Here is a 24,787-nt window from a genome sequence, read left to right on the forward strand (position 1 = left end):
CATGACTGTCTAGTTGTCAGGGCACTGCCGTATGGAAGAATCAACGTCTTTAGTTGTCACTGACACGATAGCTATCTGATGTAAACTCTGTTCTCCATGTTCCAAGCAGAAGAAAGACTGTTGTCATCTGTACCCAAATCCACAAACTGGGCTCCTAAATTAGAAGGTGGCTCCAAGCTTTTAGTTGCACCTAGGTTGGGAGGAGAGTAAGACACAATTGCCCTGACGTTTTTATCAACTGTAAGAGTGACACCTCATTATGCGAAGTGCTGGAAATACCATTCTTAGACATGTAGCATATCTTCAATTCCTCAGTGTCTGAGGAATTTACGTGTTCAAATCACCTTTTTTGAATTCTTTACAGTTACGGAACTAGGTTTGTGACACTGAATTGTAATGTTTAAAGTTCTTGCTGGATTTGGTCCGAAGTCCATAAGAAAAATCCCTCCTTCATTAAAAAAAAAAAAAAAAATTACTGGTGGCTTTCTACCTGTATAGCAACATGGTTTTTAGATGTAACATAACTGATTAGGTACAAAAAAAGTTGACAGGGCCAAACATTCTAACACTGGAAAAATGAGGAGGCAAGCCATTAAATCACAAATATGCAATACGTGTACATTTGGATTCCTAATATATCTATCTTATATATCTATGTAATTCTTTGTTTTATATTAGGATTACTAGGACATATAGTTAAATGCCTTGTATATACTGAAGTATCTATTCCCACATATGCCTTACTTTTCCCTTCACAATTTTAATATATCATTTCTTTATTACTGTATGATGCTTTGTTGATTATAGTAATGAAAACATTTTTTCTAACTTGAGAAAAATACTGAGTTTTTGTTTTAATACCATATAACACTCTGAAAGTGTTACATGTAAAATCTGAAGCTAAACAGCTTAAACATACCTAAAGTAATTGAATGCATTTGAAAGAAAAATGGGAAAGCTTGTATCCTGAGATTAGTTTCAGTAGTTAAGCTCATAGAGTGAGCAGCCACCTCCCTTATTTCTTTCTCATCTAATTCAGAAGAGTTACTAAGTTTACCCCAGGAAGTTTGAGAATTGTTGACTGAGAACTTGGCAAATATATTTTTTTTTCACAAAAGAGAGCAATCAGACATCTGTTCCTTTAAACATTTTTTTTTTACTTATATTTGTATTTTTAACTTACCATTTATTTGGGGTTTGGTTTTTTTCTATTTGAATTAAATTTACAGTTGTATGACTTGCTTATGTTTTTAACATGTAGTAATGGTTTCAGGTTGAAAGAATGAACATTCCCTACTTGCAACTAGTCTGTCAAGTTTTATGTATTACAAATTACAGCACTTTGCTGTAGAAATGTTTTTGCATATAATATAAGCAAAATTATGTATATTTGTAAAAACAAGCAAGTAGCACTGTTAATGTTTATTTTTTTTCTTTTTAACAGGTGTTAGTGTCTGTCCAATCGCTAATATTAGTAGCAGAACCATATTTTAATGAACCAGGTTATGAACGATCAAGAGGTACTCCGAGTGGTACCCAGAGCTCCAGAGAATATGATGGAAATATACGGCAGGCAACAGTCAAGTGGGCAATGCTTGAACAAATCAGAAATCCATCGCCATGTTTTAAGGAGGTATGTTCTGTGAAACTACTATGCCGGAATAGTAAGGAGAACTGATCTTAAAAAAGTTTCATAATACATTCCTTTTCCAGTTGCATTTTAACACAAACCCTGAAGAATCTTTTATTAGTTTGAGTGTTGAGAGTAATTCAAATATTTGGAAACGCTGTATTGTGCATGAGATGTCTCTTCTGTTCTCTTATTTATTCCCTGAGGCAATTGACTCTTGAGATTTAAGTGAATAAGAATGTATGTAACTTCATAGCTGCTTTAGCAGGAAAGGGGAATGTATGCAGATTGGGACTGACCCATAAGGAGCCTTGGTGCACAGTCGGACAAAATATGGTTCATATACTTGGCTAACTCTTAAATGCCAAGTGGTTCTTCTACTCTATGTGAAAAGTGTTGATCAGCCCTAAAAACGCGCACTTAGTGTTTGTTAACTGGCTAACAATAAACTACATCTCAAAGAAACATGAATTTGAAGCAAGTCTTAGGAAACACTTTGAATAGACCACAATAATGCAACTTTGAAAAAGTATTTTAAAACAAATTCCAGCCTGCACATTATTCATGAAAAAATCCATAGTGCATCTGTGCTAAGCTAGAAATCTGTTTCTTTAGAAAACAACTATCTTGATGCTGATAAAACAATACTAACCTTCATACTTTCATACTGCCTAAAAAAAAAAAAAAATTTGAGAGAAATCAAATTGCTTAATTTTCTACATTTTTGAAAAGAAACTAAAACTTGTAGAATAATTTAGGTTGGCAGGGACTTCTCAATGTCATCTGGTCTAATCCCTTTCTCAAAGCAGGTCCAATTGTCTGGGTCTTGAACTTACATGGCTAAAGATTTAAGGAGAAAAGATTGGAAGATGCATTAAGTAAGAGAATTTGTGTGAATATAAATGCAAAATGGTTGGTCAAACATGAGTCGTCTCATGGTACTACCAGCAACTATTTGGGAAAACAGGTTTTCTTCTGAACTACTGAAAGACCTACCACTTCTAAATGAGGGGTAGAACTATCTCTTAGCTTCCAATTGTTTGTATATTAAAATGTTGCCAAAATGTAGGTTGTTTTAGGGTTACTCACATTGTTCGGTGTGGCATGTGAGTGAGAGGGTAGGTGCACATCCCTTCCTTGCTGTCCGTAAAAACATCCTTTGGAATGCAAAAAGCTTTTCCCATTAAAATGATGGAGTGCCTATGGAAGAAGAAATCATCAGACGCTTAACCTGCATGACAGGAGTTAAATATTCATATCCAGGTGCAGGTGGAAAAGGATGTGCTGTATACTCTGGTGTTTTGAATTAAAGAAGAAATCCATTGTTGGTCTTCTAAACTAACTCTGAAATGCTTTACTCAGTAAGTTAAAGATCCTGATATAGATAATGTCATGACACTTAGTCAAATAACCTCTGCTAACAAATCCTTTTTTTCTAGCTAAATGTAACAATTTCACTCTTGCTAAGAGAGTTCTCAAATTAGAACTATTTTTAATTAAATGAAGATATCAGAAGATGGTGAGCTCCCTGACAGTAACATTCAATCTTTCTCTTCAGATAGACAGAAATGAAGGATATGCRATATTACAGTACTTGATAAATAAATGAGTTCCAGTTCACTGGCTTTGCCCTTTCCTTCCAAAGCATCTCAGCACTTTTACATGCTTACTCTGCAGCTTGGCTTTTTTACCATTTCTATAAAGCAGGCATTTTGTAACCTGACATCCTTCCTCTCTTCAGGAAAGTAAAGTAATAAGGTATATCCAAATGGTTTTGTTCCAATGGAAAAAGTCATTCCCTGAGAACAGATGACTTATGCATAGCACATTGTTACCAAAAGGCAGATGTTGAAAACAATTAAAACTGCTACCTACAAGAGATATTCGTAGCTAGGACTGAGTTAAGTTAAACCACACACCAAAAATAAATAAATAAATACAATTTTCACCAAATTTCACATTTCTGCCCACTTCCACTAAAATACTATAACTCATTTCCAGACTAATATTGATTATAAAGACAACACTAATCTCATGCACAAAAATACAGTGCACAGTTTTTTCTTTACCATGAAGGATATTTCACTGGTCCCTCTAGTCATCTTTATCAGACATACAACATTACTTTCAGCATTAAAATTTTTCAAGGGTAATCTTTAATGTAATTAAGGCTATTGGCGCATTCAATAACTAGCCCARTCTGTACTATTCAAGATGTTATACTTCAGTGTTTGCTTCTAAAAAATCATGAACAGTTACATTTTTCTCTAATGTAATAGCTGTATTTTGGAAGAATGCTGGATTGCCATGCAGTGTTGCCATCAAGGCAAAAAATGTGGCTCTTAAGTAAATTATCCAAGCACTTCTCTGAGAGGCTAGCTTGTTGGGAAGGTCTCTAGGGTTTTCATGGAGTTAGGTTAGGAGCCTTAACAATTGGATGATCCTTCAATAATACAAAAGTAAAGGCACCCTGGAACTTAGGTCTAAGAAAGTATTTACATCCTTCTGCTTATAACATCTTTTTTCTTCACAAGTCTGAGCTGTCTTCTCTTCAGAGTCTTAAATGACAAGTAGACTCAGGAGATCTTACTGCCAGTCAGTTGTCTTTGGGCAGTCTCCCAAGTTTTATTGTGAATACAAGGAATGCATCCAGAGTTGAAGTCTATTATGCTTTCAATATGCAGTTTTTCTTTAGGCAGATAGCTAAAGTCTCTAACCTCTAGAGAGAGAGATGATTTTGTCAGTTATGTTGCAATATTGCCAAGAACTGTCTGTGCTCAATAAAAAGTCTTTAATTTTATGTTTCTTTCACCAGGCAGAGTTTTAGACATCTGTTCAAGACTAAGTAGAGTTTCACAACTTTTGTGTGAGGATTTTTTTTGTTTTGTTTTTTTAACTCAAATCTGTACAGAAATACCAAAACTAGTATGTGATTAAATACTGATTCCCACTGAAACTGGGGCCAGCTCAAATGCTATTGTCTGGGAATTCTAGTGTACTATATCTGCACAGGGGATGTAACTGCAGTTGTACCCCTTCCACACCAGCTGGTGATTTTTTTTTTTCTCTATGCAAAAGCATGTTATGTTTCTATGCTCATACAGTTGACAGGGTTTCTGCTTATCTATTCTTTTGTTCAGGCAGCAAGTGGTTAGTGACGGAAGAAGACCTGGTGCTTATGCTTCCTACCTCTGCTTCCGTAATAAAACAGGGCTGTGAAACCAACAGTGAAATCCTTTATGTTGTATCTGTGTAACCCTGCCCCTATGTGAACAGAAGTGTGCATAGTAAGATACAGAGTAAGATCACTGTAAGATCATCCTGCATAGTAAAATCATCTTTCAACTGGAATTTGTCTAATCCTCTGCTATCACTGTTTCTTTTGCCTGGTGAGATACTATATTTCTGGCACTCATTTACCCTTCACCCAGATAGCACAAGTGAACGCTGAAGTGGCAGACTCGCAAAATCATAGATTCACATAGGTTGGAAGGGACCTTGGGAGGTCATCTAGGCCAACCTCCTGCTCAGAGCAGGGTTAGCACTGAATTCAGACCATGTTACTCAGGGCTTTTCCACTTGGGTCTTGCAAACCTCCAAGGACAKAAGCACCACAGCTTTTTCATGCAGCCTGTTCCAATGCTGAATTACCCTCATAATGATTTTTTTCCTTGTATCCAATTAGACTTCTATGACTAGGTTAGAACTTGAAGATTTTGTATTATTTAGTATATGGTTCTTAGAAAACAATGAATGTGCAGTTCTTTCATTCTGAATATTTTCATATAGGTTATCCACAAACATTTTTACTTGAAAAGAGTGGAGATCATGGCTCAATGTGAGGAGTGGATAGCAGACATACAGCAGTACAGCAGTGACAAACGGGTAGGCAGGACTATGTCCCATCATGCCGCAGCTCTTAAGGTGAGACTTGCTTTTATACTTTTATGCTCAATAATGTAATCCAGAGATGACAAAATTACAGAGAAATTGCTCAGCAGCTGAATTTTATAATAATAAACCCCAGCAACTTTAAAACATCTAAACAAATGAAGGTTTCACAACTGCTAAGAGATCAAGTGTATGCGAAGGCCACTTTTTCAGTATTTTTTTTCTACAAGTAAGATTTTCTTTTAAGTAGTTCCTTCCCTGCCTATTTTTTCCACAAATACTTAAGAGCTTATCTTTTCCCCTCAAAGAGTTGGGGGGTTTTCTTGATAAAACTGTACTACACCCAACCTTCATTACAAGTAGAGCTCAATTCCATGCCAGAAAATAAGCTGTTTGAATGGAGAAGTTGTTAGAAAACTGTGGCCCATTACAATTAGCTTTACTCTGCATTTGAAAAACTTTTATCAACACAGATACAACAATTGTAATGCTTTCTTCCCTCCTAGGCCAAGTACTATCATTTGTGTATTTTGTGTCCATACAGACGACAGACCTCTATTACCTATTTTTCGTGTAATTAAAAGTGGRATTTTGTTCTTGGGAAGCAAATTTTTTTAAGTCTCCCTTTTTTTTTTTTTTCTATTGCTGGACTTGCATTCTTTCAAAGTGACTGGACTTCAAAACGGAGTTACCATTAGTTACAATGATCAGTATATAAATCTCCATACATCTGTCTCTGTAACAGGTCTCATCAAGACCATGTACCTTTAAGTTCTGTCTGACCTACCTTGTCCAAGCCAGCTTCTGCTCTGATCGCGGAACACAGATATGACTCAACTGCAAGACATATAGCATAACATTTATACTGATACACTACTTTGTTGCCATTCTGTTTACTACCTTTCATTTGTTCCCAGTAGCAGCTGCTAATTACTCCAAACTACCAATCCTAAAATACAGAGGACTATGGGAGAAGCTTATCCAGTCATTGAAATAGTCTATTTAAATCTTTTTTACTTCAATTTTTTGCCTTATTTTCTCTAATATTGTGAAAAGTAATTTTTAACTATTGTCTTCAACACTGACTTCTTTTTACATATTCAGCGTCATACAGCTCAACTGCGGGAAGAGCTCCTAAAACTTCCCTGTCCTGAAGGATTGGATCCAGATACTGATGACTCCACAGAAAAATGCAGTGCCACGACAAGTTCAGAAGAGACTATGTTGCACGACCAGGTTAAACCCAGCAGCAGTAAAGATATCCCCAGTGATTTCAAGTTATGAGCTGCATTGACATGGACTTTCTAGACGCAAAGGCTTTGAAGCACAAGCCAAATATGTCAATATTTGTATGTAAGAAGCTAATTATGTAATAGGTAATGAAATTGAAACTATACTATGCCCTTAAGGATATACAGTTTAATTCAAAATGATCTTTTATTTACCTGTACAAGAGTGTAAACTTTTTTGTGCTTTTATTTTTCAATTGTGAGAACCACTGATTGGTATGTTTAAAAAGTTATGTATACAAGAAATGGATAAATCACTGATATATAAGGGAAACTACCTTAGGAAAGAATGTTTACTGAATGTTTATTTTATTATTTTTTTTTTTTTACTTGTAGAGTGAGGGCGGTTGTAACAAAGAATATATATTGGTCATTCTTACAGCTCCTATTTAAAGTCAGAAAATTTTCACTGAATTTGATAGATTTTACGTTTGGCCATATATTCATGCTCATATTTGATTCTAAAGAAAACCTCCTGTATACTTCAATAAAAGTTAAATGGACATGATTCCTCTTTTATGATTTACTGGTACATTTTTTAAATAAACTGCCATAAAATACGTTATAGCTGAAGACTTGCACTTGTATGACTGAATTAATTACAGTCAACRTATTTAATTTTATGCTTAGTAATTCTAAAATGCAGATGAAATAAATGCACATGGTTTTACCTCATGCCAAAATTTGGACTTCTGAATTCATCTTTTGTTTAGCTATTTTATGCAAACTAACAGTATTTCAAATTTTTTTAAAGGGCTATTCTGGAACAAAGTCTTTTTTCTATTGAAATGTCTGATTTTTACATAATCCACTGTACTTTAAGTAGTGACAGGGGCTAATGATGTGCCATGCAGGACTCTAATGTTCTGTAGTTCCTACTGTATAGATTTATTTCCAATTTATACTTGCAGCCACAGATAGATACATAACTAAAAAGGGTAAGGGACTGGGTTGACTTAATAATCAAGTCTCGCTTTTAACACAACATGCATTACTATCACTGTTCTTAATTTTAAGTAGTCCTTGAAGGACTAAAAAGTTAATACTGGTATTACCTCAGACTAATGATCTATTGTATTATTAATATTATAAATCAGGCCAAAAAAAMCAAAATCTTTTTGTTTTCTATTTGTTCTTTGTTTATAAGTAAGTATCACGCTGGAAATTTTTCACTTTTTGTTTTATAATGTATTATTTCTAATCATTAAAAATGGCACCAACTGAGGTTGTGTTCTTATGCTGGTGGTTAGCAGACATTGATAGTTCTGATCAAAGTAAAATTCTGTTGTTATGTTGATATGTTGTGTTAATCCAAGGCCTCTCCTGATTGTATGTACCTCTCCAAATATCAATTTAGGCACTTGTGTTACTCCACAGAATCCTTAAGCAAAAAGCGAAACCAGCTGCCCTGTGTCAGAGTTGCTCTGGTAAGTACCCGAAAGGGAGAGTTCAGGCCACATAGTCAAAGCATTAGAACTTTATCTATCTGTGTTAAAACAGAACTTCATTTTTCTAGATAGATATTTACTTGCCTTCCATTACTGTACAAATGGACTGTGATATTCCTCTAAAAGCTCCAAAAGCAAAATTAGTCACTGACTTACAGCTGGTGATACAGTAGTGATTTCCTTTAAAAATCTTCATTTACAGATGCATTAAAAATATTACTACAGTACTTAAACTGTCTGCCTACAGGGGCATAGTCTTTTTATAAGATTCTGGCATTGTACCAGAAACAAACCTATCAATCAGACCACCTCATACTTGAAGATAAAATTTTGTTACCCTTTTACACACACACACACACAAAATACCTAACTTGCATTGATTAAGCATTAAGAGAGTGGACAACATGATTGTACCTTTTCTCTAATGTGTACTTATGGTATCAATGCTAACATGAAGTCACTGCTGTTTGCATCTGCTTAATTAAACAGCTGCATGGGATATTAGATTCTAATTTGTATCTACACACCAGTTATTTTGTGCTCTAACCTGAGCTACAGCCATATTGTATCGAACTATTGCAGTGATGTCACCATTTAGTGAGTAAATTCCAAACATGGTTGTCACGCTACAAACTTGTTCGACAATGGCAACAGATAGAAAATGTGTACTGTCACATCTTTTGAGGTATAATGCACAGGATAGCTACATTATTATGCAGTAAAATCACAATAAATTATATGAGGTAATGTGGACAACTGATTTTTTTTTAAACAGTTTTAACTTTTACTATTTCATCAAATTAATAAAGACTGTATAGATAGAGCACAGTTTCCTTCTATCAATCATCAACCACATTGAAGTCCTCAGTTTTATAACTATTATGCTGGCTTTTAGAAAATGCTTCAAAAATCAGCTGAAGTTATTTCTGAAAATATAAATGGCAGTATCTGCTAAGTAGGTCTTTTAAAGAATTTTTGCCCATAATTTTTGGTACTGTTTTTGGACCAGGATTCACCACTGGCACACTACCATGCTAGGGCATGTCCAAAGTTGACCAGCCATTGGAGCTTCTGTAGCAACCCTGTCAAAGGAAGAAGCTTGCACCACAGTGTCAGTATAATAGGTTTTCCTGAAGCTTCGTATCACAGAACCACAGATAACACCACCAACCTTTCTCTCATAGTTCAGCCTGCACCATCCACCAGACAGGGAAAAGCTCAGCAATCTATGAGACCGCTGGCATTACACTGATCCCTGTGCGTAAATGTTCTATTTTGCAAGTGTTGGCACAAGACTTTTCATATATGGACATGAATGATACCACTGAAAGGCTTGTTTTTTTTCTGGATTTCCTTTAGGTAAAAGATGTGCACAATTGTATGGGTTAGTGCTTCTCTGTAATCCTACCACCGCTATACAAGAAATAAATATAAAAATAATCTAGAAAACCTAAGAAAATTTTAAACAACAGAGCCCCATGTACAATTTAAATTTAAGCGTCACTCCAAAAATTAAATGTTAGATATTCAGCTACTCACAGAATAAAATACATGTAAATATAAACTGATGGGTCTATAGGAGTCTTTTTAGGTGTGGGTGGTTGGGGTTTTATTGTCTTGTTTGTTTGGGGTTTTTGAAATCTTTGGCATCATAAATTTAACCACAGATGATAGACTTTTACTAGCCTCTCAAGAAAACTTCCTTGAAGTGAGTAAAAAACCATACCAACAAACACAGGTAAGGCTTTAAGGACTGCTGATAGTTGTAGAGAAATTCCCTACATCAGTACTGTAGTTGGATGATGGTCTATTAAAGCATGATTGGAACTTTAATTCGTTGACACTAAAAAAAAAAAAAAAAAAAAAAAAAGCTCCCACATAATATGGGAAATAAACGTACTACAACATTTACCTTGGCTTTATTTAACATCTCCTTGGTGTATATCAAATAGAGCATTCAGTTTCTGGCAGGATTCAAATTATTAAGAAACCACCACAAAACAAATTTTTTTTCTCTACAGCTCTAATCCTATACATAGCATGTTTATTTAAGGGAGCTTTTCTTCTCCAAAGTGCTTCTGGTGTTGCATAATAAATATTCTATTTTACATCCTGAGACAAACAACTTGATTAACCATATTATTAAATTACCTTGTTTATCCATAAATAATCTACAGCCACAAATCCAGCTAACCTACGTTTCAGCCAGGACTATACTATGTTACTCTGTTTCCTATTAAGGAGAGGTTTTTAGGTTTAAGTTTTTACCTGGGTTTTCTCAGGCATTTCTCTTTACTCCCTTCSCCCTTCTCCCCCCGCCGTTACCTTTGTATTTGTGTTTTAGAAGTTTTCTTTCCTTGTTTCTCCAGAAGCCAGTTGCTGTCACCTGGCCCCACCTCACTGGACCGTCAACTCTCTAGTTTGAAAACAGAAATTAGATGCATTTTTCAACTGAAATGAGATGCAGATTTCCATTTATCTTACCATGAGGAACAAGCATAAAGGACAGAAGCAGTTTCAGATATATTTTCTCAGTTTATCATTTTTTAACCAAATATATGACATACATCAGATGACTGGGTGGCAGTTTGTCTTTGAAAAATAGTGTGCTCAGCTTTATTTTCTCTTTTTTCCATAAATGGCGATGATGTTAGGTGGAATGTGCAGATGTTTTTACGAAAACACAAGCTTTCTGAATTAGTTAGCTGAAGGTGGATAGAAGTAAGTTCTAGCTTTATTGAAACAACATACTGGTAAAAACATTTCATTCTCCAGAGATTTTGTTGCTGCCGTTGTCTTACTGTCCCAGAGCAATGGTGCGCAAAATGCAGTATCCACCAAATGAATTATCCTACTAAAGCTCTTAAAAAAAAAAAAAAAAAAAAAAAAAAAAGCACTGCCTCTATTTCTAATAAAGACTCAAAGCAAACAAATCCCAATACACAATGCTCCATCTTGACTGAGACACCTCYGTATGCTGTGACCTGTCATCTCTGCAGGCTCCAATCTGTTCTTTTCCGTTTCTTACAGCAGAAGCAACTTTTTGCCTTTATGTTAATATTGCCTACAATATCTGCATCATCTAATAAAACGGTGCCATCCTCAAATGTCTAGAAAGATAGTATTAATGCCACAGCTAGTAACATTTCTTTAATTCATATAGCAAAATTTTGTGTTCCAGGTTGCCGCTTTCATTTCTGGCCTTTTAACCAGAGTCCTCATCAGTCATAGGCCATAGGGCATTTATTATCAGCCCTACTTCTGATGGTGAGATAACTGAATTAATGTGAGAAACCAGCACAAATGAGGCCCTATGAAAATCACCCACCTCCACAGACATGTACAAACGCTTCAGTTGATCATAAACTGTCTGTATAAAGCTCTATGGCTGGGAGGCAACCACATCCCAGCCCCCAATATGAGCAAGCTTAACAAAGTTGAAAAAAAGGCAAACAAAATTAAAAACTAGAACCCCATAATTAACAAAATTTCCATCTGCCATAATTTTCAACCACCTCTGTTGCTTCATTAAGAATTTTCTCATTTACCATGAGAACAAATGGGAAAAGCAAAATACATGTTCCTGTGAAGGCATGCTGTTCCTCCAGAAATTCTCTTAATCTTTTTTTCTATCATCTTTTCCATYTTCTTGGAAATATTTAAACCAGCACTTCACCATGTGATTAAGAAAAAAAAAAAGGCAAAACAAAAAAATATCTTGAAACATACTCATAAACAATGGTTTGGCAGTCTCCAGAAGTCCTGTTCTCTCACCTTGAGATGGAAAGATAGTTTTTCAGCCATGGAAAATCTTTACCTATAGCCAAATCAACAATAACCATACCAAAGYGAACAATTTCTATCACTCCAATTTCCTTTTTTTGAAACCTCTGGTAAGCTTATTTCTACATGTAAGCTTATTTCTACAGTCTTTCAAGCAGCTTGTAAGAAGGTGGCAATGAGCTGGCCATCGTACAGCTGTACAGCAGTCTCAGCTGAAGCCCAACGCAGCAGAACAGCTCAAAGAATGAGGGTGAGTCTTTAACACTGCATGAGAGGTACCTTCATGGTTAACAGAGGAAGTAACAAGGCCATCATAATTACATAGGCACGTCCAGGCCAGCCAAGCAAAGGCACATTGTGGCATGCAGGTGCCAGATCCCCGTCTGTGCTGGTAGCAGACCATCCTGCCGGATGCAAGCTCCAGCCTGCATCTTGGCTACAGCTGTGGTCCAAGCTGTCCTGAAAACCTTGGGAATGTTTGCAAGCAATGTACAATGGCAACAATCCAAGAGGAAAAAGAGGCGATGTGGCAGATCAACAACTAATAGCCAACAGCAGGATTACTGAAAAGGAAATTATATATCTGTCAGCAGGACCCATCCTCTCTGCTACCAAGTTGTTATTGTGAAAATCCCAACTGAGGCCTGAGGCAGTTTCAATCAGTGAAACTTGATGTGATATATAAAATTCACAGAGGCTGGCCTCCAGCTCAGCAGAAATCACAAGACAAATCAGGCAACCATTTGGCTGACTGAATTTTGCCATAGCATGTGGGATCCTGGATAAGTCCCAAAGCATTTCAGAAGCCCCACACTACGAAAAGTTTTCCTTCCAAATTCAATTCAACACATTTCCAGTCTGCCTCATGGTCACTAAAGGTAACAGAGTGTGCAGCCAGGTCACACAGACATTGAAGCACCTGCTGTCTTATGGCTCCCTGGAAGGCTTTAAACATCAGCAACACCAAGGGTTGAACAGGGACCACCTGATCCATATCACAGAACATGGAAGACAAGTGGGGAAATTACATTCAAGTGATGATTTTCACCACCACCACCACCACCCAAAAAAAAAAAAGAGAGAAAAAAGAAAAAATGTTGCAAACACACTCAGACGATCACAAAAAAAATACTGCTGATGGCAACAAATGGAGACTGAAAGTGAAGGTACTCCAGAGAACAAAATATCCTTTTTGTACCTGCATTACCTGATGTGTTAAACCTCCTTCTGCTCTTTTCTCTCTGTTCCTCCACAGAAAATATTGATTTAGAAGACAAATAGCCAGATGAACAAATGACACACAGCAGGGAACTGAACATCAATAACCTATACCAGAGGAGAAGCCAAGCCATCTAAACAAAGGGGAGAACAGTAGTACATGAGTCCTGATAAGCAACCGTGTATTGCAGGAAAGATGTTTCTATCTTGGAGAGCTCTTAAGAGTCTATAGTGCTGGCAGAAATCAATGAAGGATAGTTCTGAAATTTCAAGTTTTTACATAGAGAATTGCAATAGAATCTTAAATTATTAAAAATTCAATGTATGCCTAACACAAAACATGGATTAATCATCTGAATAAAAATAATATAGTTAAAATGCTTCCTTGTTTGAAATAGGCTCTGACACTGCCTGCCATCTTCCTGAAAATGTTAGTCCGACTCATGTGAGTGTATTTTTAATTATTACTTTAAACACACTTTTGCTTTTACTTGAAAATGCATCTTTGGGCACAGAATCCAACAGCAGGTGATTTTCCATTGCCAAGGATGCCCTCAAAGACAGTTGTCCGGTCAATGTCACTGAGGACAAACCATGGCTCTAAATTCATCCGGTTTTCCTTTTTCTCCGGACAGTTCATTTTCCACATTTCAACACTCCGACCTTCTATGCATCAAAGCTCCTCTGAAGCACCAGAAGAGTACTTGGTGCCCCAGTGTTCACCGCAGGCACGCAGCTGCAACTCCCACCAGTCAGAATCTGCGGTCCAGCAGCAAAGCCTTCCTGACCTGAGTACACCAGTTGCTCTATGTTCCTTCCCAAATATTGCATCCTGTGCCTGATGCAAAGTTTCCATGGAGATTGCATTGCAAGCAATGTTCTCCTCAACCTTTTTCTTCTTTTTATCAGGCTGAATTTGTCCCATAAACCTTATGGAGAAAAGGCTACTAGTTACATTTTCTTAAATGTATGGACTTCCACTGTTCAAAAGCTTTTGCCCTAAGGGCCTTTGGGTTTTAGCTCACTTAGAAGATGCAAAAAAAAAAAAAATTTTTTTTGACATGTTAATTTAAAAATAAAAAAATCAAGAAACTGACTAAAAGTTGAAGAAACAGGAAAGGCAGTTTTCCCCTTTTGATCTATGAATACAAACCCGGTGAAATGACAAGGACTAACTCTACAAATTTTAAGGACATGGCCTCCCATTTTCAAAGACACATTTCAAAAGCGTTCAAGCAGACTGGGCTTACATAGTTGCCTAAACTAGCGTAGTTTTTTTCCATGTTTAACAAACAGTATATGGTTAATTTTGCTGCAAATCACCGTGTTACAACAGCTATAGCAACCAATGAAAATAAACTTTTTTTTGAAAATTATCTAAACATATAAAAGCAAAATGTGATCAAAATTGATTATTTAAATCAATATGCCCTTCTTACGGATTGCAGTAGACTACTTAAATCACTCTGAAATCAACCAATCCTAAAAAAAAGACCAATCACCAATCAATTCCTGTTACCATAAAAAACAGCTGTGCTCTTCAACGGTACCATGCTAAACTCATCACTTCACAAAGCTTACTAAAATTAATAAGCTTTAGTAGCTTACCAGTAACTCATTTTCTTTAAATGTGTAAAAATATTCTGTCAGTTAAGAAATCTAAATAGGTATAAAGACAGGAAGTTGACTAAGCTGTTTCAGAGTACTTCTTCCACATAAACTACAGTGGGCTTTTTTTTGTGAATGCTCATGCACCTACCAGATTCAGTGCAAAAATCACTAGCTGTTAAGATCTTTAAATCTTTAAGATATGAGATTATTCAACTCATTGTTATGAAAGATTATATCTGCTGCCATAATTTTATTTGCAAATAACATCAGATAAAATAAAAACCATTATCTTATCTAAAAAAGTCATCTTATCTAAAAAATGCTTGTTTCCTCCAGACTACCAAGACTGTCAGTTTATGCCATACTTTCATAATTCTTATTCAGCATCGCTACCTCATTTTCTCATCCTAATTTAGGCCTCCGTGCATAACAACATTTTATTTACATGACTTCGAAGGATAAAGACAGTTCTGTATGAAGACTAATAGAAAAGTTACAAGTGTCATTTTAAGGCATATATGAGAAAAGATGATTTGCTCTTTGCTTTCTTGTTAAAATACCATTTCACCATACATATGACCATGCTGTTTACTAAGTCCTCTGCCCAAACTCAACCATATCATAGAATTGGGAAAATGCTGGCCAGAAGGTACAGCGGGCAGTGATCACCTTTCAGCCTGCTCATCACCAAACTAAACACATTCAGTTCCCTCAACTTCTCTGCATGTAGCATGGGATCCAGGTCCCTCACCATCTTGCTTGTTCCGACTCGGAGTTTGAAGCTAGTTGTTTTCTCTCTCTTTTGTCTCTAGTCCCAGTTATGTAGTGATGTTACTATGGTTACACCGTGTTTATAGCTTACTTCAGTTATAAGACATGCTTTGTATATTTTAATTTATTTAAAAAACCAAAATATTTTAAAATAGGTGAAGAAAATGAGGAGGAAAACTGATCATAGGCCATGTTTCATTTTTAAAAGGCTGGTCATTTGCAGTTTCTCTTATACTTGCAGTAAAACCTTGAATCATAATAAATTCATTTTGTCTAAAAGCAGAGATAATATATTTTTTCCATGTAAATCACTTCATTGCCGTGACAGAATGATGTCAGAGTATCTAAATTGGTGATCTAAAGAATTTTCCTTTTAGAATGTTGCTTAGCCTTAAAGGTTACCTGGGAGTGGGCATGATTGATGCCAACTGTTGTTAAGAATAATTTTGTTCTAATTTTCATAAAATGGACCTAAATACCACATTGACATGGAGACGCTTTTATAGATTAAGCAAACATATACATAACAATATTGGAGCAATAAGAACCCAAGACCTTTCTAGAATAAAAACCCAGCTCTAGTTAATAGGAAGATTTTCTGAAATTTATAAAAGAATCTAAAGAAAAATTAAATTTGCAAGCTGTTTAATAGAATCCATCTTTTTAAGGATGATTTTTGAGCAATAATTCAGCACTTTATATTCAGGATTTGCATATATGTATGTATAGATGAACACAAATGCACAAAAAAACAAATTAAAATGCAACAGGGTCATGCAAACTGCTTTCTTGTTAATTTTTTAACTGAAATTAGCTTTGCATCTAGTTTGGCTATGTATGTAAAAGTTCTAAAATAATGAAACAGTAAGGAGGAGARAAAGAAAATTTTATTCCAAAAAAACCCAAACCTGAAAAACAACCAACCTTGCCTGAATTGCCAAAATGCAACTATTCATTGAAAGCCTGCAGCAGCATGGCAGTACAGACATACATATACAGCATCATGGAAACTGTGACACAACCTAAAAGTCAAAGTCATTACCCCCTATTTCTTTCTGTAAGATCTCTCACAGCCAAGCTCTGGAAGAAATTACTGACTTTGGTTTGATCCAAATAATCTTTTTTCTGTTTGTTCATTTTTCAGCTGGGTAACCAACCTGGAGAAAATAGAAGAAAAACTGTGTTTCATGTAGCCTTAATCCCTGCTCCTTACCGCAGCGGTAGCTGTACTCAGCAACTGCAGCCCTGCTGGCTAAGGCACAGAAGCTCTAGTCTTTCCACGCAGTCAATCTAATCAAAGGTGGGCTAAAGCTGACATGGATCAGCTGCAACACAAGCAGCTAGCACCCTGGAAAACAGCTATTTCACAAAAGATAAAGCAGAAAGCCAGCTAACCCCTCGGCACTAACTCAGCTCTTAAAACGGCTTTCACAGCCTCCAGTGCACGCTCATACCATCTTCCAGCACACCTAATCTGGGCAGAAGAAAGCTAACACTTAAAAACATGGCCTGGTTTAGGATTTGTTTCTTTTCATGTTTAAATTATACTTCAGCACCTGACTCCAAACAAGAGGCAATTTCATCAGGACAGTTTATTTCTGTAAAATAATTAAGGAAGTTTGATATTTAGCACAAATGCCTTCATCATCCATTTCATCCTGAAACGCAGGACACAGCTCTGTGAGATGGCATGACCTGATCTACCAGCTCACTGCTGCAGAAATGGGGATGGGCGCCTTCTCCCTTGGAGGCCATGATCCTACAGCTGCGCTGCACCAGCTCTGGTGCTCCCCTGACTGCTGCCGCCACCGTGACAGCGTAATCCCCACCGTGACAGAGAACACCCTGTGCAAAGGGCAGCACGGCAGCAAGTACAAGGGGCCAAGGGAAAGCTCTCCTGAGTACCAGAACAGCCTCCAAGGGAGGGGCAAGGCAGAGGGGCTGGAAGCAAGGGAGGAATGAAGAGCAGTGAGACCTGCCATTTTCAGAGGCAGCAAGCTGTTTGGCCAGCTCAGCTCCTCATGCAACTGCAGCCTCAGCTCTTCTATCTTGTTAATCTTTTTTTATAAACTTACTCTATACCTGGCGGTTTCCTTCTCTATAAAAAACATTTCTATTTATAGATTTTAATAGATCTGACATCCTTAAAGTAGTTAGATTCATTGCAACAGGATGGTTTCTCGGTGAAATCAACCTAATCTCTTCACCAGTGATGTATATTCATTTTTATTTGGCATGATTAATTCATCAATTTTAAATTCCTCTAAATGCACCCTGAAATATATCTTTTGGGCAACACATATCATTAACATGCCCTTGCACCAAGAAAATCTGAGTACATAGTACAGAAAAAGAAAACAACCATCACCAATACAGTATCCTCCTGAATATATATAGAAAACAAACAGAAATCTTTTTTTTTCCGAAAGTCTGCATAGCATCCAGGAACTCTTCCAACTCTCATGTGAGACATCAAAATAAAAACCAAACGCTTCAGGGACAATAAGTCATTTTTTCCCCTCTTCCTGCTCCCACCCTTCACAAAGACAGAAATTTACAACTTTCTTTTATTTCTGTAGTTGCATCTGTGTGCAAGCCCATTGCTTATGACAGGAAAGCTTCATCAAATGAAATAATTTTTCTTTGTTCTGACAGGGAGGAGACACATGGCATTTTTCCTTCTTGATGAGCTTTGTGAGTTTCATCAGTTTGTCAATACTGGTATGGCAGAAGGGACCAGAAATTGATTAATGTGCAATACCATGTGCTTTGGATTATCTGTAACTGCATGTTGGTTCAACGGCATCTTGGAGGATGCTACCTTAAATGAGAACAGCCCTCAGTAAAAGTCCGTCAGGATCTGGGTGGTAAAACTCCCCCAGCACTGAATCTTTTCTGCTGACTGTCAAGAGATGCAACACAGAATCAGATCTCAAAAACATTAAGACTCAGGTAAGTATGGATTCCTCTCACTGAAGCATTTTAAATTCTAACTCAAACACTGTGTTCTCAAGTGCTGTTGCCCTGTGTGACTCCCTCTATCAATTCAGAGAGTTTTCCATTCACTTATCTTACTCTCACTGCAAAAATACTACCAACTTTTCCAATGTTTACATTGTTCTTTCCCTTCTGTATTGTCCTTGCTCATGCAATGTTTGCCTCCTTTCTTTAAAAAGAACTCTCTTCTGGTAAGGTCTGCTCAAGACTATTCAAGTTGTATTTAGTACTTACTTCATACTTGGATACCTAATTTTCTTAACTCCTACACTACTTCCCAGGTTAGCAGTAAAAATTATCACTTTTCCTAAAATGGCACCCTAAATAAATCTGTTCTGCCTAAACTTTTTCAAGCTCTTCATCTTTCTGCCCCTTTTAAGAAGAAATTGTGAAATGAAAGTCAGTAATTCAAAACAATGATTCACTTGAATAATATGTTAATGTAATAATGTTTAAATGGTAATGGTAAAAATAACACAAATGAAAAGGGACACCTACTCACACTTAAACATACCCCATATTGCATTCAGTTCAAGAACAGAGTGCAGCTGACAACTTTGTATTGGTTTTACTTTAAGAAAAGTGAGTATTCAGAATTTGGTACCCTTTGATGATGATAAATATAGTATACTTTTAAAATTCATACTGAGGTCCATTATCATCTAAAGCCATGCTAAAGCTGCCAACTATGGATGTATTAAATATCTAATTCCTTCAACCTACTACATGCTGAAACCAATTATATTCTTTTTTAACTCACAGTACTTTTGTGTGTGTATGTGCCTCGCTTTAATCACTTTTTGTCAGATGCTCTGCAGCAAGCCAAGGAATAACATTACCCAGTTTGCAAAACTGTTGTACGCAGCATCTGCTAAAGAAAAATTTCTCTCTCCTCTGTTTCCGACATCGTAGTGACTGCACTGAAGAACTGGTCTAACTACAGCACTTCCCAGTCACAGGTGACAACATGCTGGTATCTGATTTAAATTCCATGAGGGCACCATCTGCCCTGTACTTGGGCAACGAGGCTGAAATGTTCTTTATTCCAAGACAACAGAAGAGGTCTTTTAGGGAAGAGGATATAAATCGGGGGGGGGACACGGGACACTAGTTTTCATTTGCTCAGAAGATGTTATTGCACTCCAAAGAAACAATGTGCACTTCAAAACAGAAAAATAGAATCTCTTCTTGGTCAACCACTGAACCTCTTGTCCCCAGGCTTAATCTATACCAGCAACGCTGCCACAACTTGCCAGGCTGTTTTTCCAGATACTTACCTGGCTCTTAGCACAAAAGGCTACCATTAATAATTACTTTCCTTGTCAGTAACAATAAGGTATCAGACTTCTCAAACATCCACCAGCTCCCCCTCATTCACCACATCCTGAACAAGATATTAAAGCTCTCAATATACGTATATGTAAATTGCTACATCCTGATCCTTCACTCAGCTAACAACATTCATTTCCATTGCCCATTTATCCCTTCCTCCACAAACACATTCATGCTCTCTTTCATGCTGAGTTATGGAAAAAACAAAACAAAATCCTTCCAGGCTTGTCTGCAATGCCACTTCTCAATATGCTTTTTCTCATCTTTTTTCAGTATCTTTATCTATCATGGCAGCCCCTGTAACATACTGATTGTATGTAGATGGAGGATTTGTAGTAATTTCTGTTATTTACGTAGCATTCAGATTTTTTTATTAAAATGATAAAATCAGACAAGATGCAGCTGTTCACACAACTGGCTTATGAAAACATTCTTTTCTCTGTCATTTACTATACTAGCCCTCGACAGCACCTCCAAGCACATCTTCAAAACTGTGCATCTTCCCATCTTAAACACTGAAAGACTTCTGTGAAATGGACTGTTATTCAATCTGCCCTCTGTGATTAGGATTTCTAAGTAATACAGCTCATTAATAATAAGAAAATATTTTCCTGGGCAATGAGTAAGCAAGACAATTTCTCTGCACTACTGAATTTATATATTAGCTCTCTAAAAATGGACAGACTACCTATTCTGAGTATGTATACTRACTGGCCCAGCAGAGTCCATAACACGGTATGACAGATACTACCCTACTGTGAAATAATATTGCAGCTTTAGAAACTCAAATAAGAAAGCACCCCATCCTCAGCTTGTGTGAGCTAGAAAAGCATCATCGAAATGTTCTTTATTCAAAAGACCATAACTAAAAACAGGGAAAATTACAAGCATTTTATTAAGTGAACACAACTTAAATGTAAAGCAGAGCTGTAGCTCAGGGCACTGAACCGCACTGTCAATATCAGAGTAAAAACTGTTTCTTATGTTCGGTGAACACAGTGCAGATGAATCATTCTTAAGAGAAGTCATTCTTGTTTTTATTTCATCGTGTGGTTTAGTCACAGCTTAAAGATTATCCTATGCTGAACTCACCAAGTTTCTCACATTTGAAACCTACAGGCTGCCATGATTATACCTGAAATCAACACCTCGCATGACATGGCACTATTTTTCAACAAGACATCTTCTTTACTTTTCAACTAGTCATCTGAATGAGAGTTTTTGTGAGTGAACCTCAAAAACCTATAAAAAAATGTAAAGGTAGGGACCCTACCTCAGATACGGCAAGATTTTTCCAAGGGCAGATGTCTGACTACAGCAGCACTGAAACACCTGCAGCAAAAAAAATGCAGACTGCTGCTGCATTAGCACACAAAGCAGTAAGCTTTAGCACTAGCTTTAAGTTTCAATTAAATTTTACTTCTTCAAAAAGGGACACAGTACAAGGACTATGAATTCACTCATGCCTAGGGAAATTATGGAGACTATCTGTAAAAGTATTGGGAAATTAGTATTTGTGGAAACTGATTGGTTTTCCATGACTCAAACTCCTCTTCTATGTTGGACTGTATTCAAATACAAATATGGCAAAGAATCCATCTCACTTTTAGTTGCTGGTGGATAGATAAATATCACTAGGATGAAAAGCTTTCAGAATGTGGAGAGATTTTTTTTTTTTTAAACAAGACAGACACCTAACTAATTTTCTATTCATACTCAACAAGTAATTTGTCTTTCTACTAATCCTTTATGATTTACACAGTACATCCCTTCCAGGAATCACTTTTGGCTATGGCTGCTTGTCTTTACCATACGGACAAGAACACGAAAAGCTTGTCACCCCAAGCCCTGGGTGGTTTCCTTTGGAAGAGTAGTTCTTAATATATGTATATATACACCTACAAGCACTCTTGCCATGAAAGATGAATTTTCCATTCTCTTGGGTTTAAATGTAAAGCCAACAACAGATTGACCTAGGAATCCTGCAAGTTCTACAAATGAATAAACTAGTATTAAAGTCTTATTTATATTTACTAATTTGCTTTCTGTTTCTGTACATTCTTAGACAAAATGTTTCCTACTTAACTTTGGCTGTCTGCACAGCTCTGATGCCTGAAAGACAGTTTTATAAGTAAATGTTCGAAAGAAACTCCCTCTTTTTTTAAGACTGATTATTTCTAATTGACTTGAATCAGTTACCACTGATGCAAATTATTTGCCAGCAGTTTTACTTAAACTGTGTCTTGAAAATAGCTTTAATTTCAAGAAAGTAAATTCTGGCCTCAAACACTCATCCACAGACTTAAGTCCTACCCTCCTTGTTAGCATTTTTTAAATTGTAACTTGCACCTCTTACATTGTGAGGAACAAGAATCTTTCCTTAAAAGAAACTCTGTTCAAGAAAGTCCCCACTATCATCCTGGGTACAGACAAAGCATTGTAACGTCAAAAGGAAGTGGCCAGTGCTGCTACAGCTGGGGACCACCATAAGGTGACCATGCAGCACCAAAAATGTAATTCCACTGAAATAAAAAGAAGCTAGTGGAAATACTGAGCTATTCTGGTACAAGGGGAAAGGTAGGTGTGGTGAGGGTATTTTAAAGGGACTATTTCACTTTTCCATCTAGCTGCATTTTCCCAAATTTCTTTTCTTTAAATGACAAACTTTACAAATCCATGGATGATACTACGTATCTTACTCAAAAACCCATATTCTACCAATCAAAGAGATTTCAGTAAGATTATATAGTGTCTCATGAGAAAAAATTATGGGACATCAAAACACAAAATCATTATCAACTTTAGCTGCAACCCAAGGATTTTGGCAGATCTGACTCAACAGAAGAAGTGGCTTTTCCCCTATAATCTTTCTCCCCCTCACACTTTTTCTTTGGTTAGTATTTTTTAGAAACTTCTTGCCAAAACTGTGCTAGTATCTGAAGCAAAACAGCACATCCTCAATCCTGGAAAATCTGGAACACTTTGACAACTACCATTACAATCACAGACACAGAGAAGCTTTACAAATAAAGCAACCTTAAATGGAACAAGAACAGATCTATCTGAATGAAACCAATTATTAATGACACACGTGCCGCAGTCTACGAGTTAAACAAATTCCAGAAATGGTGGAGACAACACTAAAAAAGGATAAAGTCAAAAATAAGGAGGTCTTGAAGGCACTTTCCACCTGTTCATAACTAATTCCTATTAGTGCTTCATTCAAAATGCTGCCTGAAAACAGACAAAATGGGCTAATTAGACACATGAACTGAGAAATGTAAATGTTGCTACAGAAATATTAATACTGGAAGATTACGACATGAACTAAGAGTACAATATTTCAATAGATGGCATGGCCAAATGAGTCCAACAGCTTGCTTCTGCAATGAGGTTAATCAACCATGTAATTCCAAGGCACTGACTAACAAACAAAAGAATGTTCTCAGATTTAAAAAAGAAATGCTCCCAACTGATTACGTTTCAAAAAAAGCAGAGAAATAGATTAAATTACCATAGAAAGCATAGTGCAAAACACCAGAGAGATTTTTAAATTACGTAAAATTGCAAAAACTGTTACAAAAGGACTAGGAAGTTTGTTAGAGCAAGATTTTCCAGAAGTACCCTGAAATGAAAGCAAAGAACAGCTTTGAAAAGAACAGTCTGAAATAAATCTGACCRGAGTTTCATCTATTTGATAAATACCATTAAGGATAAAAAGAATTACTTGACCTCACAGTGAGTTCAAAGGAGTAATTTTAGGTAGACAGCAACTGGAATATACCCAGCAACATAACTTTTCATTTCATGATCCCAGGGCCAGCAAAGGTCACAGTACATAAGATTCCAATCTTCCTCTTCCTTCCCCAGAATACAACAGCATGAGTTTGAGTCATGAATTCTACCTCAGAACTGAATCCTGGAGATTTTAAGCAAGGCATTTTTACTGATGAAATTACTTGAATGTAAGTTCACACTGGCTGTCCGTATAATGAAAGAAAACAATACTGGTAATTGCAATATGGGACAAAAGTGCACTATGACTGTGAATTGTATTGTCAAAGACAGCAGAATTTAGTCTATGCTGATTACAATGTAAAGAAGCTCACAAATGTTCATGGATACTATGACATTGGAAAAGTCRTAATAAATATAAGTGGGGAAAAGCTACATCATACGAAAGAAAAATTAAGAGATGGGAAAATTTACTGGGAAAAGTAGACAGTTTACAAATTTGTGTGCTGTGAGTAGAAACTTTAAGGATCATGGTGATACCACTAAACCAGGAGTTTTGCAAGTATAAGAGTTAGTGAAGCCTTGTTTCCAACTAATTTTTGCCCTCAGCTGACTGCAAGCTCCATTTAAAACTTTTTCTACTTTCAGGATATTTAAACATCCCCCCCTTCCCAGGTGAATTCTCTGTTACTTAACAATACATAAGTTAATGCAGAAGACAGAAGCTGAGGCTGTTATATTTCTCTGCTCATCTAGCCACCTTTTTCACAAAACTAGCAAAAACTTAATGATCTCAGAGACAATTACACCTCTGTTCAGTTTGGCTGAATATGGCCACTGGGTTCTGCATGTATTAAATGGGGACAGTCAGCCTGACTGCATATATCTTGTTTCCCTAGAAAACCAGGCTAACAAGAAGAGGAATATGGCAGAGTTTCTCTCTGCTCCCTTATGTTAAGTACTCTGTTTCTTTTCAATCACAAGTGGGACTAAGATGTTGGTATTATGCCATTATTGGGATTTGTTAATATGCTTTTATGTATCATCATCATTCAATAAACTGCAAAGGCTACTTATTTAGG

At 36.5% G+C, this 24,787-nt stretch overlaps 1 protein-coding gene across 1 annotated transcript in view; it reads left to right on the forward strand.

The window, feature by feature from the left end:
* Nucleotides 1-8,034, forward strand: part of BIRC6 (baculoviral IAP repeat containing 6) — a 201,436-nt gene extending 193,402 nt beyond the window's left edge. The window contains exons 72-74 of the mRNA XM_026081224.1: nucleotides 1,445-1,633; nucleotides 5,420-5,554; nucleotides 6,626-8,034. Coding sequence (XP_025937009.1) covers nucleotides 1,445-1,633; nucleotides 5,420-5,554; nucleotides 6,626-6,805 — 504 coding nt within the window. The 3' untranslated portion in view covers nucleotides 6,806-8,034. The remainder of the gene's footprint in view (nucleotides 1-1,444; nucleotides 1,634-5,419; nucleotides 5,555-6,625) is intronic.
* Nucleotides 8,035-24,787: the final 16,753 nt, after the last annotated feature.

The sequence above is a fragment of the Apteryx rowi genome, unplaced genomic scaffold (assembly GCF_003343035.1).
Source record: "Apteryx rowi isolate R43461 unplaced genomic scaffold, aptRow1 scaffold_54, whole genome shotgun sequence".
Lineage (NCBI taxonomy): Eukaryota > Metazoa > Chordata > Aves > Apterygiformes > Apterygidae > Apteryx > Apteryx rowi.